Consider the following 13872-nt stretch of genomic DNA (forward strand, 5'->3'; position numbering starts at 1 on the left):
CCAGTCTGGGTAGACAATACTGAGCTAGATGGACCTATGGTCTGACTCAGCATATGGCATCTTCCTATGTTCCTATAAAAAAAAGGGGGCAGCATAATTTCTAGTGAAATAAAATATATGCATTTCAAAACAAGAGTTGAATGACAGACATTAAGCTGAAGCATCTCACTTCAAAGCCTCTTTAATTTCAACAGGAGAGAGCAGTGATGGGCTTACTTCTCTCCAGAAGTGCCTGGTTTGAGCTGGATTATGGTCTCAGCCTTTAAACAGTCTGATTCCAAAATATGCTCCTTAATTGTAGTCCTGCTGCTTCATGTTTCATTATTTATGTAAGAGAGAATGTTACATTGGTATGGACAAAGCCATTCATTATTTCAGTATTGGGACCAATTCAGAAAGTTATCTAGCAACATGGTGATCAAGGAACTCACATCCTCCCTTCTGCCATGTACATCTCACATAGACTGCAGATGCTTGAGTCATGCAATCCTCCCCTGCTTTGGTGGTGTAGCAGGTGTCTGCATAGTGCACCCACCCATTCTAGACTCGGATTATTGCCACCTGGCTGTCTTAACTGGCTTTTCAAACAGCAGATTTGAGATTTAATGTTTTTACTCCACAGTACTCCCCCCCCCGCCAAACTTCTGTTGCTACTCACGGCTGTAAGCACATTTGCAACGACATAAGCAGTACAATCATCCCAAAACTAACAAGTGGATAAGAATCTGATTTGATCATACAATTTGGTATTTGCTTTTCCAGTTGAAATGCATTAGTTACTATGGAAACATGTTGCCATTGTTCTAGGGTAAGCTTAATGGCAATGTATTATAAAATCATTTTATGTAAGAGCCAGAAAAATACATGAACTTGGCACAATATATCTACACAAATATAAAGTAGTGCTGTCAAGTCAATATCGACTCCTGGCGACCACAGAGCCATGTGGTTTTCTTTGGTAGAATACAGGAGAGGTTTACCATTGCAGTCTCCCATGCAGTATGAGATGATGCCTTTCAGCATCTTCCTATATTGCTGCTGCCTGATCGTGGTGTTTCCCAGTGTTTGGGAAACACCAGTGGGGCTTCGAACCAACAACCTCTTGCTCCCTAGGCAAGTTACTTCTCTGCTACGCCATTAGATGGCTTACACAAATATACTAATGAATTATTGCAAGTCCAATTTATCCATTTCATTGAGCAACCATTGAAATGGGCAAAGAATGGGTATACCATTGGGCAAAGAATTTGTCCGCAGCAAAAAACCAAAACCCAACACTCCACTTCCTGCACCAGTTTTATTCTGTCCATGATCCCTCTATTAGTAAAATGACTTGCTAATATGTGGATGTACTGAAAATCCAAAAGCAGGAAGGAGGTGGTCACAATTGGTCCCTGAAGGCAGAAGAATGCTCAAGATATCCAGGATAACTGTGGATTTTGGGGGGAGACCGACCTGCTTGCCTACCTGCCCACCCACGAGCTGGCTCTAGCAAGACTGGAACATGCAGACTTGCCTTTATGGCTGGAGAATCACAACACATTTGTGTGTTTTTTTTTTAATGAAAACTGTAAGCCACCTTGTGAGGTCTGTGACATGAAAGGCAGGATATCAAATATTTTAAATATTAAAGCTCTCCCCATCCCCAAATAAAGAAGTGGAGCTTGTCTCTTCACATACTTACAGTTAAAGAGCAGCAATACTAAGGAAGATGGCACCTTCTTTTTTATTGATGGAGAGGAAGAAAGAAACTCAAGCTTGTCTGGTATCTCTGGACGTAGAGAGAGATAAATTGCCCAAAGATTGAGTATGGTGCCCCCAGGACTCAGCCAGCAATGAGAGGAAGCTTTGATCATTCCACAAGCTCCCTCTTTTCATAACCCAGAGGAAACCCTCCCCCACTACTCAGGAGGATTCCCTTGACAAGAAGGGAATCCAGCAAGATTCAAACATACAGGGTCAAATGATGTCACGTTAAAACAAACTTTTCTGCAAGGCATTTTATGATTGATTTTATTTGTTCTGGCTCTTAAGCTTAGGATTTTTTAGGCTGATCTGATTTTTAAAAATTGTTTTTATTCTCAATGGCATTATATTTTTAATATGCAAGTTAAGCTTATAAAGATGGGTTATAAATATTTACAATAAAATAATAAAAATACATTGTTCAGCTCTGTGATGCTAGGGGACCTCAAGCAGAATCAGGGTATATGGAAAGAGGGATGTTTTTCTTTTGCCTCTTATAATTTGGTCCTGATGAAAATACCATCCCCCAAGTTGGTGTTTGCCTCTGGAGAGAAGCTTCCACTAGCATTAGTGGTAGTTTCTGTCTTAAGTGAAACAGCTGCTTCAGGATGGAAAGAAGTGATTTTCAATGGGACTTCTGCACAAGAGTAAAGGGTTAAATTGATAAGCCTCTTTGAGAAGATAAAAGGACAGGACAGAACTCTTAAATACAAATTAATAAAAATGCTCTTTAACAAAATATTAATAGCCAGTCAACCATTAAAACTGCTATTAAAACACAAATAAAACCACAATCATACAGAAGATGCTCTTTAATAAAGAAAGGTTTTCAGTTTTTTTCTAAATATGGCAAGGGAGGGGAGCAGTCAGACCTCTCTAAGGAGGGAGTTCTAGAAATGTGAGGCCACTGATAAAAAATACCTCTTCTTTGTTCACTACCAAATGAATTTCAGCTACTGGCAGACAAGACCTTCAGTAGCCAAACTTGTCCAGGCAAGTTGATAGGTGAGTAGATGGTCCTTAAGTTAGCCTGAGCCTAGGACTTCCAAGCACTTGGAACTTGGCCCAGAAGCAAGTTCATGCCCCTGCTGGGTTACTTCTACCAATAATCTGGCAATGAACATTTTCAGCAATTGAAACTTCTGAACCGTCTTCAAAAGGCAACCCCACACAAAGCACATGACAGTAGCATCTCCCCATGTGCCATGCTTCCCTCATAGCTATTTAAATAAATTAAACACACACACACACACACACCCAGAGCAGTCCAGTCTTGTCCACAGACTACACACCTTTTACATCCTCTCCTTTTCACTCAAATCCAGCAGTCTCTCCCTGGTGGATGCTTCCCACCAGCCTCCTACATATTCCTATTATCTGGAGGAATGGCAAGGCAGGGGAAACAAGTAACTTCAAGTGACCTAGCCTCTACTCATCTAAAGATGACAACCTTCTTACCCTTTTAGTAGCATGCTGTGTCAAGGTAAGATTTTGAGGCTGGCAAGAGAACAGCAGATTCTTTCAGAGAGGCATGACAGAGTGAAAGCCTAGCTCAATGGCAGTAGCCTCACTAGGAATAGCTTGAGCAATAAACCGGGGATGTTGTAATCTTGTCAGCATCTCCAGTTTCCAGACAGACTTTTAAGTACGTTGTCATGAAACTCCACAGCTACAGTCACAATTCTGTTTCCTCTAGCTGTTGATTAAGTAGCTTATGCGATTCGGAACTGACACTGAAATCTGAGATTTCGGAAAAATCTCTATTGGAAAATCTTGCCAAAGAATTAACCAAAAATACTGACAGTCAAAATTAAGATGGAGATTTAAAGTACAAAATCTTCAAATAACCATATATCATTTATTAACTAAGATCATGATTCCAGTTGTGTTATTTACACACACACACACACACACACACACTCACTCTCTTTAGGTATAATTAGAATAAGACCATTACTGTCAACCTCACACACACTAACACAGAGTTATATGCTGTGTTTCAGAAGTACAGCCATTATTATCCAATTTGGGTTCACTCAGCAGAAGGAAAAATTAACAGAAGAAGTCTGCTGTTACTTTGTATTTGTATAAGTAAGCTTCCACAGAATTATAATTTCCTAGCTCAAGAGGTTGATGACTTAACTTTTGTCATTTTTGAGTCATCTTCCTTACTGAACATTATAAAAGAAGCCAAGAATTTATGTTCTATTGTAATTGGCTCATGTGTTTAAGAATCGTAATTAAAGACAGTACATAACAAGAAAGGATTTAAGTATTTTTATTCTTCATTAGATAAACTTTCTTTGGCTCAGCCAGTTCAACTGTGCTCTAAGCACACGTGAGCAGTTTCATATAAAAACCTGGAGATGGCAGAACGATCCACACTAATTAAACACACAAACAATCTAGTCTTTTGTACAATAGTCAACATTACAGAGACATATCTGCAACCACTGTGAATGAATGAATGACTCAAGACAAGTGCATCTTTAACAAAATGTGCCACAAACATGAAGAACACACACAATGAGACAACATTTGATAAAATCCTTTTAATGGAAAATGTAAAATCCCTTTCAACTTTCAATGTACAAAGCAAGTGTGACACTTTCACTTTTAACAAATTAAAGCAAGCCAATGTTTTAAAAAAATACATCATTGAATGTATATATGTATATATTTACATAGCATATTAAGTTTAATATTTAGCTTTAAAAGTTCACATAAATTTTACCAAAATGAGACAAATTTTAAATAAATTACACCCTCTTGAAAATGTTTTAATTGTACACTGAATAGCTTCAATAAAATACTGAAGTGTCTGTCATATCTACTTTATATACTTTATATTGTACAAAGTTTACAGTTATTTGGCAGTAATTTTCAGATCATGACATGACTGCTGTGCGGATTCAGCAATATCCCAAATGCAGGCAATAGCTGGTGTTTGTGTCCTACTCTCACAGTTAACTGTCTCAATGTAGTGAAAAATATCCAAGTTATTTTAACCAAACTGTACAAATTACATTTACAACTGATCAACAATAGAGCATAGAATTCTGTGGGTTTTATTTCCAAAAATAAATACATCTTAAATCTTTGACATTTTTCAAATTTCATTTACACTATAATACACAGCAGCATAGTGCTGCTTCTAAAAAGACCCCACAAGTTTAAGTCAGCTGTGATGAGAAGCTATTCTGTTGCAGTGTCAGTAGCAAGTGAATACAATAGACATATTTTCTTGGCACTGATGGTTCGTGCAGCTTATATTAGTGAGTAGACTATTTATAAAAAAATACTTTTGACCCAAGAAGAAAAAAGAGCACACACTTAGTTTTCTTCCATCTCTTCTATTTCGTGTTCATGTATTTTCAAAGCTCTCACTATTTCCTTAACTGCATGATACAAAATATTTTTAACCTGTAAAGATAAAAATTATTAACAATATTTATATACCTCTTTTTCAACAAGAACAAAGTTCTCAGAGTAGTTTTCTAAGCCAAAGAAACCAGAAAATGTTCCCTAAAGGCTCACCAGCTAAAAAAGGAAGACACCTGCAGTGAGTGATGAACAAAGTGCCTGGTGATGTAATAAAAAGCATATGTGAAAAAATCACTGAAGGAAGAAATATTGGACTTGCTCACATAAGCATGCTTGTATCCAACATGAGACACAGTTCTGGAGTCCACACATGCCCTAACTTCCCTCTTCCTGAGGATAAAGTAAGAGCACATTACTAGATTAATCTCTTTCTCTATAACCAGGTTAAAAGAGGAGAATAGCAAAGTAGGTTCAAGTCTGAGACCCTACTGAATTGGCTCAATACAATACTTTCTTCCTGGGAAGAGTGGGGCTGGAAAAGAAGGCATGCCCAAGGCATGGATGTCTCTCATACTGGATTCAGAAATGTTCAGACAAAAGAGACCATCATGAAATGATCATGACTGAAAATAATTCCTAGTCTTACATATTCACTGACATGCATTCGAATTAAAAATCACCTAGGAATAAGGTGCAATTTCATTAGAAATGGGATTATGACAAGTACTCATTTCTTACCTGCAGCTTATCATCATAATTTATTTCTTCTTTTGACAATCTCAATTCTTGTGTTAAGTGAAATGACTGTACAAGGTGTTCTGGCGATACAAAGTCTTCAGTTACTTGAATACAGCTATGAAAATTCTGTACCTGTGCAAAACAGAATAAAGGCAACCATTCTAAATTATTCTTGGCAAACAGGAGATGTGGAGGGGCAGTGGGCAGCAGCCATTCTGATCATGGTTTTCAGGTCACCAGCGCTTTCTCTTTATCTGGTCGGAAACTTACAGAATTGCCTACACATTTCCCAGCTGAATGGATAGGAAAATGCAATAATATTTGATATATCAAAACTTCTGTGTACAGAAGGTGAGTCCAGTGTTTCAGATCTCAATGTCTTTTGGAAGTATAATACTGTACTCACCATACTTTATGATAAAAGAATCAACACAGAGACTAGCAAAGTAAATTGAAATACCTCTAATTCTCAGCCATGTAGAATTTGTTACTCCTCTATTTCACAGAACCAAATATCTCCAACACAGATTTTTATTTATTTATTTTTACATGTATATCCCGCTCCTCCTCCAAGGATCCGAGCACAAGGTGATGTTTATCCTCATGACAACAACAGGAGAGAGAGCATGCCCTCAACTCCTGCCTGTGGCTTCCAGCAGCATCTTGTGGACCTGAAACAGGATGCTGGACTAGATGGGCCTTGGGCCTGATCCAGCAGTGCTGTTCTTATGTTCTTAACCCTGTGAGGTAGGTCAGGCTGAGAGAGAAGTGACTGGCCCAGAGTCACCCAGTGAGTTTCATGATAATGTGCTTACTATAACTGGTCTGGATGAGAGTTCATACCCCATACCAGCTTCATTCATTTCCCTTGTGTTGCTCCACAACTGCATACAGGTGAAACTCGAAAAATTAGAATATCGTGCAAAAGTTCATTAATTTCAGTAATGCAAATCAAAAGGTGAAACTGATATATGAGATAGACGCATTACATGCAAAGCGAGGTAAGTCAAGCCTTAATTTGTTATAATTGTGATTATCGTGGTGTACAGCTCATGAGAACCCCAAATCCACAATCCCAGAAAATTAGAATATTACATGAAACCAATAAAACAAGGATTGTAAATAGAACAATATCGGACCTCTGAAAAGTATAAGCATGCATATGTATTCAGTACTTGGTCTGGGCCCCTTTTGCAGCAATTACTGCCTCAATGCGGCGTGGCATGGATGCTATCAGCCTGTGGCACTGCTGAGGTGTTATGGAAGACCAGGATGCTTCAATAGCGGCCTTCAGCTCTTCTGCATTGTTTGGTCTCATGTCTCTCATCCTTCTCTTGGCAATGCCCCATAGATTCTCTATGGGGTTCAGGTCAGGCGAGTTTGCTGGCCAATCAAGCACAGTAATCCCATGGTCCCAAGTACCAGGTTTTGGTACTTTTGGCAGTGTGGGCAGGTACCAAGTCCTGCTGGAAAATGAAGTCAGCATCCCCATACAGCTCGTCTGCGGAAGGAAGCATGAAGTGCTCCAAAATCTCCTGATAGACGGCTGCGTTGACCCTGGATTTAATGAAGCACAGTGGACCAACACCAGCAGATGACATGGCTCCCCAAATCAACCCAGACTGTGGAAACTTCACACTGGACTTCAAGCATCTTGCATTGTGTGCCTCTCCATTCTTCCTCCAGACTCTGGGTCCTTGGTTTCCAAATGAGATGCAAAAGTTGCTCTCATCAGAAAAGAGGACTTTGGACCACTGAGCAACAGACCAGTTCTTTTTTTCTTGAGCCCAGGTAAGACACTTCTGATGTTGTTTGTTGTTCAGGAGCGGCTTGACAAGAGGAATACGACATTTGAAGCCCATGTCCAGGATCCGTCTGTGTGTGGTGGCTCTGGATGCACTAACTCCAGCCTCAGTCCACTCCTTGTGAAAGTCCCCAACACTTTTGAATGGCCTTTTCCTGACAATCCTCTCCAGGCTGCTGTCATCCCTGCTGCTTGTGCACCTTTTTCTTCCACACTTTCCCCTTCCACATAACTTTCTATTAATGTGCTTTGATACAGCACTTTGGGAACATCCAACTTCTTTTGCAATTACCTTTTGAGGCTTTCCCTCCTTATGGAGGGTGTCAATGATGGTTTTCTGCACAACTGTCAAGTCAGCAGTCTTTCCCATGATTGTGATTCCCAATGAACCAGACTGAGAGACCATTTCAAGGCTCAGGAACCCTTTGCAGGTGTTATGGATTGATTAGCTGATTGGAGTGGGACACCTGGAGCCTAGACTGTTGAACCTTTTCACAATATTCTAATTTTCTGGGATTGTGGATTTGGGGTTCTCATGAGCTGTACGCCATGATCATCACAATTATAACAAATTAAGGCTTGACTTATCTCGCTTTGCATGTAATGTGTCTATCTCATATATCAGTTTCACCTTTTAATTTGCATTACTGAAATTAATGAAGTTTTGCATGATATTCTAATTTTTCAAATTTCACCTGTATCAATAGGGCAGGAGCTTTTTTTGTCATTTGCTTTTTCTATAAACAATAGCTACTTTAAATCCTAAGGTGTGTCCTGGTAGATACCAGGTGCCAAATCAATCCCCCTCACCCATTATTATTATTTTTTTTTAATGGCTAGAAACAGATATGTACAACTGTCATAATTAAAAATATGCATGATTTCAACTTCACCAGGATTTGCAGCAGAGCATAGAAAGGATGAAGAACATACTACGTGGGAGGATGGAAGACTATGGCCTGATCTAGATGTAATGTGGAGTCAGGACTAGGGATATGCACGGAACCGGTTCAGAGACCCCTTATGGGCCTCCGAACCGGTTCTAATGGCGGGTGGTTCCGCCAGTTTGAAGGCGAGGATGTGTGTGCTGCTTTAAGTGCGGGGGAGGGTGAACTTACCCCTCCTGCTGCTCTTCCCCCACTGGTGCTCCTTTTTCAGTAAGTCCATGGGGCGGCAGCATACCTCCCTGCCACCCCGTTTACCGGATACACTCAGAAGTACTGTGCACGCTGGCAGTGGGCATGTACCTTACACACGAGCGCACACCAGGTGCAATGCGAGCATCCCCACGCCGGCGCACCCAATACTTCTGGGTATATTCAGTAAATGGGGGCAAACGGGGCGGCCTGGAGGTACACTGCTGCCCCGTGGATTTACTGAAAAGAGCGCCGGCGAGGGAAGAGTTGCAGGAGGGGTAAGTTCACTTAAAGTGGCACCCGACCCCTGCCTTCAAGCCTCCCCTGCCCGGTTCCGTGCACATCCCTAGTCAGGACTGAATCATGGTTTCATGCAACATTCCCTATACCTCAGGTGCATACATACACACTTCCACCTCACCTTTGAATGTGACAGGAGGAAGCTTCTACTTCCACTCGTGGCAAAAAACAAGCCAGGGTCTCTTAACATGTCTTAACTGGATCATCCTGGCATACTCTAGACAAAGTTTGCAAATAAGGTAAGATCTGGGATTGTATCCCAGCTTCAGATCCTTGTTTATTTGCATACTTTGGCTAGAATAAACCAGGATGGTCTGGTCTGGACATGACGAGACACCTTGGCTTGTTCTAAGCCAGGATCAGAGGTAGAATCTTTCCTTCCCTTGCAAGGGAAGGGAAGGGAGGAGTGTGTGTGTGCCCAAGGCTAGGATATATTGCACAAAAACAGGATTCAGTCTTGTTTTCATGTGACATCTGAATCAGGCTAGTGAAACCATTTATGTAACCTCCAGGACTAATCAGCAAGGGGAACAGAAATACAATGTGATTAATGAGATGTAAGTTTAAAAACTCTGGTAGATAACAAGGTACAGCAGATACTCAAGATTAAAGGAACTTGCATACAGCATCTTTGAATAAGGAGTATTTTATAGTATCAAAGCCCATACTGATTTAGGACCATTAGACCAGCTTAACAGTTTGCTATTCATTTAGTGCAAGTACCAATCCCTTCCAAGTGCGTAGCTTGCCAGACCCACCACTTCAGCCACTGTGACAGGCAGATTACTTTGGCATTAAGAAGCGAGGATGGCTGAGATAGTTTCTATGGCAATACAGAAATGAGTTATTAGTGCTTATTAGCAGCAAGGTTTTGCAGAAGTTGCTAGTAAAAGATTAAGCTTTGCTGAAACAAACTTTTATTCACATCTTGTTTTATTCACATCTTATTCACAAACTTTTATTCACAAGGTGTTTTACCTGGTGAAGTACTCCTGCTGGTAAAACAATAGCATCACCAAGGAACTGAATTAGTGTACAGGTTTTTACTCCATATTCTTCAAAAAGTCTTTGACGGAGTTTTTTGTTTACATACCAGCTCTGGTCACGTATTGGATCATGCTCTGGTAAAACATCTAAACCTTGTTCTTTTGCTATCTGAAATACAATTGAACAATGTGTAAGATGTTAGTGTTCTCTTAAAGCTCCGAAAACCTCAATACAGGTTTTTCAAACTCTATTGCATATACAAATAGCATTACCATTTAAGACTCTGACATGTTATATTGAAAATCTCAGGGAAAGCATACAGCCTGCTTGAGACCCTCCATTAGGCACTGTCTTAAAATATTTTTGTCTTGCCCACAATCTAAAATTATTTAAAACAAACATACATTAAAATATGAAAAGCAAAAACAAAGAAAAATATCAAGAAAACTAAGTAGAAAAATAACAGGGGGCGGGGGAGATCAATGGGAACAGAAAGCATAAAGGAAATCTGTAGAACTCAGCAGGAGATCAAAGAGACCCCAAAGCTCTCTTTCAGGAGAGCTGCCTTTGTCCACTACTGAAAGGGTGAGAACATCTCATACTTTCATACAAGTATGAGATTTGCTCACCTCTGCAGCAGTGGACAAAGGCAGCTCTCCTTACGAGTTCATACCTTTGCTGTGAAATATATGATCTGCTTTGATCTTATAACATTTGTTGACATGGTTATATTGTAAATACAATATAGGAACATAGGAAGCTGCCATATACTGAGTCAGAACATAGGTCCATCTAGCTCAGTATCATCTACATATACAGATTATATTTTCTGTTTGAGTTAGTAAGTACTCGCAGATATCATTTATCTTTTTAAAATGCTGGTTTACGAAGACACTGGTCAAAATGTGGTCATATGTTCAGTTCAGTTCATTTATGGTTGCTGACCAGAGAAATATATACACATGTGGATGTGTATAATTCCATTATACCTATAGTTCCAAGCAGTGTTCTCTCTAATTTTTTTCATATGTGTGCGGAATGAGTTTTATTCTGGGCAGCAGTATGAAGGCAGGGTGTGTGCCTGTGCATTCAGAGTAAGGCCTTCCTGATTCCACCTGAGCAGGATCTAAAATTAACTGAGCAGATGTCAAAAAATGTGTGAGTGCATGCACACACCTTAGAGGGAACACTGGTTCCAAGCATCTTTTTGAGGCATTGCCCCTTTCCAGTAATCTTGATGCAGCGCTCTTTTCTACTCTGGTATGTACACTATCACATTTATCCTACTGTATGAATATGCCATTCAAAACTACAATCAACTGGGGATTCCAGACGTGTATATGCAGCAAAAGACAAAACGTGCAGGGGTTACATGCGGCAGACTACATGCAATTACCTACATGGAAACAATATCAACAGCATCACTATACTTGATTTAGGGTGGTTTACCTAGACCTTGGGTGTTGAATACAATACATAGAGAACACACATTTCTGAAAGCCAGATCATTCCGTTCTAAGTAATTAATAAAGTATACAAAGCTAACCTGTTGCAGAAACTCCTTTATCTTGTCAGCATCCTTGCCAGCATAAATGTGCCACAAAGCACCAGGCAATTCACTTGAGTCCTTCAATCTTTTTCTTAGAATATCATCCAAATCTTCTTCTTCAAACTTCTTTAATACCCCTGAGAATTCACAAATGTAACAACATGCCAGAGCTGGAGAAAACTTGATTTACATTTTACAACATGCCACAAACATCTTTTTCTGGGCTGGTTATAGTTGGATCATGAACAAACCAGCAAGTTCACACATGCTTGCTCTTTTGAAAACTTCCTGGTTTCTTAAACCACAGTTTAAGTGACACACAAACTGAGGAATTGTTGTTTGAGGCAGTGATCCAACAAACCCCAAACATTTAGATCATTTAAATCACATTTCCCCAGTTTGGACATCCGGAAAACTGAGGTTTAAGAAACTGGGAAGAATTTGATTTAGCTGAGTATGTGACAGGAGAAGGAAAGGGAAGGTGATATGTGCAGACTTGAGAAGTTTGTTTCCTATCCCACACCACTATGGCTTGTTGGATTGTCTGAACCAGGCCCCTCTCTCTTTGTGTATATTAGCTCTACTTAACCAAAGGGTTGTGTATGAAACTGCAATATCTTCATTATTAATTTAAATCAGAATATCAACAACTGAATATGAACTGTACCAAATGAGAGATTTTTTGTTATGTTGTCACACCCAACACTGTCAAGAGAAATGTTAAGGAATTGTGTAAGTTGTATAAATCAGTTGTATTATCCATCTTTGAGATAATGAGAACGTTTTCTCAATGTCAGTTCTTTAACCAAATCTTTAAGCAACAACCTCAACATAAATGAGGACTTGTTTTTATTAGAAGCCTCCACATCATTCTTTAAAGATACAGATGGTCAACAAGATGTTTTGGGGCTATCTTGTAAAATCATCATCAGCAAAGTTGGTTTGCAGTGGGTATATCCATCAATGTCAGAAGTGGAGTAGACATGGAAGTGCCAAGGTGAGGTCAGGTTTACTGATGCCAACAGTGCCCACAAAGCTGAAGGATCTGGATAGTGAGGCCTCGGCAGACATAAAAATGGGTTCTGCGCCTGCGCAGGACAACTTCGGGTAATATTGATTAGCTCCTTGTGACGCCTTTTAACTGCCTCTGCACGAGCCGTGCAGTACCTATACTGGCAGTTAGGCGTCAGTTGCTCAGTTTCTTTCTGACTGCTGATGCGTTCGGACCTTGGAAACTTTGTTGCTCCTCGTATAGTGAATTTGTAATTTTACTCAGAAAACGACATTTGTTGCTTACCACCTAAACATAAGCTATAAGCTTTAGCAAACACACGGATTGACTCGGATCGGCAATGACAAACGGCAAAACCTAACGATTAAAAATCTGTCCTGTTTTTTATCTTGGATCAACAATGCCAAACGGCAACGTTTAACGTTTGGATCTCTGTCCTGCATTTGTCACTAAACCTTGGAACTGAACTATGTCCCTACTTCCCCCTGTCACGACTAGGGCAAAGGTTATTAAAATATTAAAGAGATAAACGTGACGGCGGCAAACTCCTGTGCCCATGAGTACATCTGTGAGGGAGAAGACCACCTTTAAGTGGTGCATTTGCTGCAAGCGAATTGAAACGTTGCATTTCTTTGGAATACAAGTGAATGTGATGCTAATTATCATCGTCAGCTTACGGTTCCTGTGGATGACACTGACTCTTTAAACTGCCGGGCGGCCATTCAGAAAATGAGCAACTGATGCCTAACTGCCAGTATAGGTACTGCACGGCTCGTGCAGAGGCAGTTAAAAGGCGTCGCGAGGAGCTAATCAATATTACCCAAAGTTGTCCTGCGCAGGCGCAGAACCCATTTTTATGAATGTCGAGGCCTCACTACCAGATCACCTGTTACAGGTAAGCAACCTGTTTTTCTAAACCTTAATTTCCAACTCTTTCTGGTCTGTTGTGAAAACCCCAGTCAGATCTTATAGCTATTAACTCTATGGTCTTTTCTAAGATAGAAAAGACAAAGATCATGCCTCAAACCACTTGAACTCTTGGAAGTTTTCTAAACGTCCATAAAAGATTATTAAGATAAAGCTCTAAAACAGACCACTAATCTAAAGAGATAGTAACACAATCCTCACTTTTCTTCATAGTTGAAGCTCTCCAAATAAAGAGTGAAGTTCTCTCCACTGCTGCTATTGCAGCAACTGGAAAGGAACTCATCTAACTGCCCTTCCCTAATGGTCACACCAGATAGGTAAGGGTGACATCAGAGCACTATGAGGAGCT

At 40.1% G+C, this 13872-nt stretch overlaps 1 protein-coding gene across 2 annotated transcripts in view; it reads right to left on the reverse strand.

The window, feature by feature from the left end:
* Positions 1–4008: 4008 nt before the first annotated feature.
* JMJD1C (jumonji domain containing 1C) overlaps positions 4009–13872 on the reverse strand; it is a 236876-nt gene continuing 227012 nt past the window's right edge. For both annotated transcript variants that reach the window (XM_053309757.1, XM_053309758.1), the window contains 4 exons: positions 11582–11721; positions 10027–10203; positions 5809–5940; positions 4009–5169 (listed from right to left, as the gene is read on the reverse strand). In XM_053309757.1, coding sequence (XP_053165732.1) covers positions 5080–5169; positions 5809–5940; positions 10027–10203; positions 11582–11721 — 539 coding nt within the window. In that variant the 3' untranslated portion in view covers positions 4009–5079. The remainder of the gene's footprint in view (positions 5170–5808; positions 5941–10026; positions 10204–11581; positions 11722–13872) is intronic.

The sequence above is a fragment of the Hemicordylus capensis genome, chromosome 3 (assembly GCF_027244095.1).
Source record: "Hemicordylus capensis ecotype Gifberg chromosome 3, rHemCap1.1.pri, whole genome shotgun sequence".
Taxonomy (NCBI): Eukaryota; Metazoa; Chordata; class Lepidosauria; order Squamata; family Cordylidae; genus Hemicordylus; species Hemicordylus capensis.